The 4586-nt window shown below is 44.4% G+C and overlaps 1 protein-coding gene across 1 annotated transcript; it reads left to right on the top strand.

Annotated features, from left to right (window-relative positions):
* Positions 1-2491: 2491 nt before the first annotated feature.
* Positions 2492-3358, top strand: LOC106308670. The gene has a single exon (XM_013745807.1). It carries the CDS (start codon positions 2492-2494, stop codon positions 3356-3358), a length of 867 nt encoding a protein of 288 aa, XP_013601261.1.
* The last annotated feature ends 1228 nt before the right edge of the window (positions 3359-4586 follow it).

The raw sequence follows: 4586 nt of genomic DNA on the forward strand, positions 1-4586 counted from the left end.
AACGATAAAAAGATAGATAATCGCTCAGAGGCGTTTTATTGAATAGTATGAATACAAGATTTCTCCGAGAGGAGTAGAGATATGCTAACTATCGGAACAACATGACAAGAGGTGGCCAAGACATCCGAAGCCTTGCCGTGCTAGTCTAACCACCTAAGCCCTAAGTTCTCTAAGCTAGCAGGAGTTCTCTAAGTCTAAATTCTCGGATCCCCTTTTCTTCTGCTCCTGCTCTCTTTATATAGTCGCTCTAGGTCGGTGGCCCATACTTTGCCATCGGGCCCAAGTCTATCTCTTTCGGGAATATTCCATTTTTCATTGATCTTGATAGTTATCCTCGAATCTTTATGTTTATCTTTGGAAACTTAGCATTTATCGTATTTCTGCGAGTTAGGACAAACCGTCATAACTTTTATGGGCTCGAATCCCTTCTGAGGGCGTAGATGGGCCTCAAGACCAGTTTGAATCCTTGCTGACCGTTCTTAGGTCTTTTGGCGTTTATACAATTTCTCGGTTTTAGTCATAAAACTTCGAGAATAACTTTAATCAAAACGAAACGGGAAGTATATGGTCCCGAAGGTCGGATATCACAACTATACGGATGATACGGGAGTCGAAGTAAGTCAGACAGGCCGGGATCAGGTCGAGCTCGCCGGGCGAGCCGTCTCGCGTGACGGCCGAACTCGCCGACGAGCACAACCACACGACAGTTCAGCTCGCCGGCGAGTGATGAAGGGATTTTTTTTGGATTCCTTGAGCAGTAAATCGATCTCGGGTGCGGTGCTAGTAGCGTGATGGAGCTGAGATGGGATCCGAAATTTGCACTGTCGATTTCCGTTGATTTACGAAAAATAAGAAATCCTAAATTTTCCAGAGGTCCCGGATATCTGCTAAACCACAAACCAAGCAATCAGAACACGACAGTATAGACGAAAATAAATATCAAAATCGAAAAGAGAGCAAGAAAGGTTTTATTCTGAATCTTCGTATGAGCGTTACAAGAAGGGAAGAGCCTTGGCCACAAGAACTGTCGGCGAGTGTTGGGGTCAAAAATGGTTATCTCGAAATCAACGTCTAAAAGTTGCATTTTTGCACGAAAGTTTTCTCAACACACTCTCGACAAAAGTTATCGAAGCAAGACTCGAGAGAAATGGATCGCGGAATCAGACGAGCAGTCCAACTCGCCCGTTCGGCGAATAAGGTTCATAGTTATCGTATAAACGACGACGGTTAACTTAACACGACACTTGGAATAAGGTTGATAGTTCGTTGAATGGGCGAGTTGGATCGAACGTCCCGTCCAACTCGCCCGTTCGGTGAGTTGGATTAAGTCCAACTCGCAGAACGGGCGAATTGGAACGAGCACACCGTCCAACTCCTCTCGCCATGGACCGGACCTCATGCCTTTCACCGAGCCTTGATGGATCAATCCCTCGTTTCGTATCAATCGGATTTACCATTGGAGCTTTACAATAAGAGCCGCGAAGACTCATTTTCCCGAATAAGGTTGATAGTTATCATATAAACGACGACGGTTAACTTAACACCACACTTGTCTAACTATACGAGAAATGTGAACCTCCTCGGCAAATCGACGTTGCATCAAGAAACATTCTTTCAAAGAAATCGTAAAAAATCTTAAGTCAGAAAACAGACCAAAGAGACCTTGAACACGGCTAAGGGTCCAATTACAATTTCGTAACGAAATCGAGCCCAACGATGCTATGACGTTCTATCTTTACTTGCGAAATAAGATAAATCTCACGAAATCGGAAGATAAATGTCAAGTTTCAAAGATAATGATGAAGATCGAGAAGAAAAGGAATATTTCCGCGAAGAGATGAACTCGACCTAGGGGCAAAAAAGGAAGCGGGAATTGACTTAGAAGGCATATATAAGGGGAGTTAAGGCGAAGGGCGCGAAGGGAGACCTAGACCTAGAAAAACTCTGCTAGCTTAGAAAAACATAGAATTTAGGCGGCTCGATTTTACTTAGACTCTTTTCGTTCTGGTTCTGAGATCAAGTTGGCTAGCGAAACTATATCTTGTCTCTCGGAAATCCTGTAACCTTGTTCTTTTATCAATCATTAATACGCCACTGTGCAGTTTACTTTCGATATTCTGTTATCTCTGTCTCTTTCGTTTTTTATGTGTTTACGCAGATTATCCAGGACCTCTGGGAAATTTAGAGTTTCCTATATTTCCTTATTTTACGGAAAATTGACAGTGCGAATTTCGGTTCCCACAGTTTGGCGCTAGAAGGAGGGGGTGTTCGAATTCTCTAACTCAAAAGCACCGAACGTCTGAGACAAGATATGTCTAATCAAACAGGCAGCGATGTCATCTCCTTCAAGGAGAGAACAACGGCCGATCCGGTCAAATCTCTCAACGATCTCCTTGTCGTCGAACTGGCAATCCAGAATATCGATATCGCAAGGATATTGGTCGACACCGGAAGCTCGGCCGATATCATCTTCAAAAAAACCCTCAAATGAATGGAAATCAGTCCATCCAAAAACACGGAAGATTCGAATCCGGTAGTAGGAGTTTCGGGGGAAGCAACTATGACTCTCGGCACAATCAACCTCTCGGTTAAAGTCGACAGCATGACGAAAATCGTGGAGTTCTTGCTCATCGATCAACCTGCATCGTATAACGCGATCGTAGGAACTCCATGGCGGAATTCAATGCAAGCAGTCATGTCAACATACCACATGTGTCTCAAGTTCCCAACCCCTCGCGGAATTGAGACCATCTGGGGAGATCGGAGAATCTCGCGAGTTTGCTTCGCTGCGGAATTAAAACGAAAAAATCCTTCGGCGGAGGTTCCGCCTAAAAATAAAAAGAAATTGTCTGCCATTGACAACACCCTAGAAAAAGACAAAACAGAGATCTTTTGGCAGTCACGGGTAGCCAAAGCTTTGGAGGGAAAACGCGATTCGACCTGCGAGCCTGTTTTCTCGGTATGCTTAGACGAAGCATTCCCAGATCGCTGCGTCGAAATTAGCGTGAACCTGAGCGAGTCTCTGAATGTCGAGCTCATATCTTGTCTGAAAAAGAACTTGAACACGTTTGCATGGGCCGCAAAGGGCATGCCAGGGATTGATATCAGCATCACATGTGACGAGCTCAATGTCGATCCAACTTTCAGACCTATCAAACAAAAGAGACGAAAGTTGGGACCAGAGCGTGTTGGCGCACTCAACGACGAGGTCGAGAAACTCCTCAAAGTCGGATCCATAACGGAAGTTAGGTATCCTGACTGGCTCGCTAACCCAGTCTTTGTGAAAAAGAAAAACGGAAAGTGGCTATTGTGCGTCGATTTCACCGACCTCAATAAACTCTTGTCCTTCAAAGGATAGCTACCCACTCCCACACATCGATTGCTTGGTCAAAACGACAGCAAGGAACAAACTCTTGTCCTTAATGGACGCGTTCTCTGGGTACAATCTGATCATGATGAACCCCGACGACCAGGAAAAAACTACATTCATAACCGACCGCGGTAATTACTGCTATAGAGTGATATCGTTCGGTCTTAAAAATGCTGGCGCAACTTATCAACGATTAGTAAACCGTATGTTCTCCGAACAACTAGGAAAAATGATTGAGGTCTACATCGATGATATGCTCGAAAATCCCTCGAAGAGCGAGATCATATCATTCACCTCCAGGAATGCTTCGAAAGGCTAAACCTACGCAATATTAAACTCAACCCCGCAAAGTGTAGGTTTGCAGTGGCATCGGGAGAATTTCTGGGGTATCTCATCACCTTCCGCGGAATAAAGGCCAATCCCAAACAGATCATCGCACTGATCGAAATGGTGTCACCGAGAACGAAGCGAGAGGTGCAGAGATTAACCGGAAGGATCGCAGCACACAACCGCTTTATTTCGCGGTCGACGGATAAGTGTTTACCTTTCTATGACACCTAGAAGGGGAACAAGAGGTTCGAGTGGACCGAAGAATGCGAAAAAGCTTTCCAACAGCTGAAACATTACTTGGCCACTCTCCCGGTGCTCGTAAAACCCGTAGAAGGGGAACCACTGTTCCTGTACATTGTATCAGTCACGGCTGTGAGTGGCTTCCTCATCCGAGAGGAACGCAGCGAGCAAAATCCCATATTTTACGTAAGTAAAACTTTGCTCGATGCAGAGACACGATATCCGATGATGGAAAAAGTCACGCTCGCGGTCGTAATGTCAGCACGAAAGCCGAGGCCGTATTTCCAGTCCTATACAATCGTAGTGCTCACATCGTTCCCACTTCGAACAATCATGCATAGTGTACCACTCAAATTACCCTAAGGAGTGAATTACTCTCCCAAATAAGAGGTTCAGTTGCAGTACTTAGGGATCAAATCCACAAGGAGCTAGGGAACCTATTAAATCTAGTCAAATTATTAATTCTAAATGTTTGTTGTTTTATGGTTTAAAAGTAAATAGCAATCCTAATTGAGCAAGTCTATTGCTCGACTAACAAGATGATTGGGGGTGTAACTTATTGGAAGATATTAGATGCAGGGTTTCTATTCAGGTGTTGGAGATTATAATCCTATAGATGCCTAACAGTTGCATGCATGATATATTA

This window comes from Brassica oleracea, chromosome C8, assembly GCF_000695525.1.
Source record: "Brassica oleracea var. oleracea cultivar TO1000 chromosome C8, BOL, whole genome shotgun sequence".
In the NCBI taxonomy this organism is placed as follows: Eukaryota; Viridiplantae; Streptophyta; class Magnoliopsida; order Brassicales; family Brassicaceae; genus Brassica; species Brassica oleracea.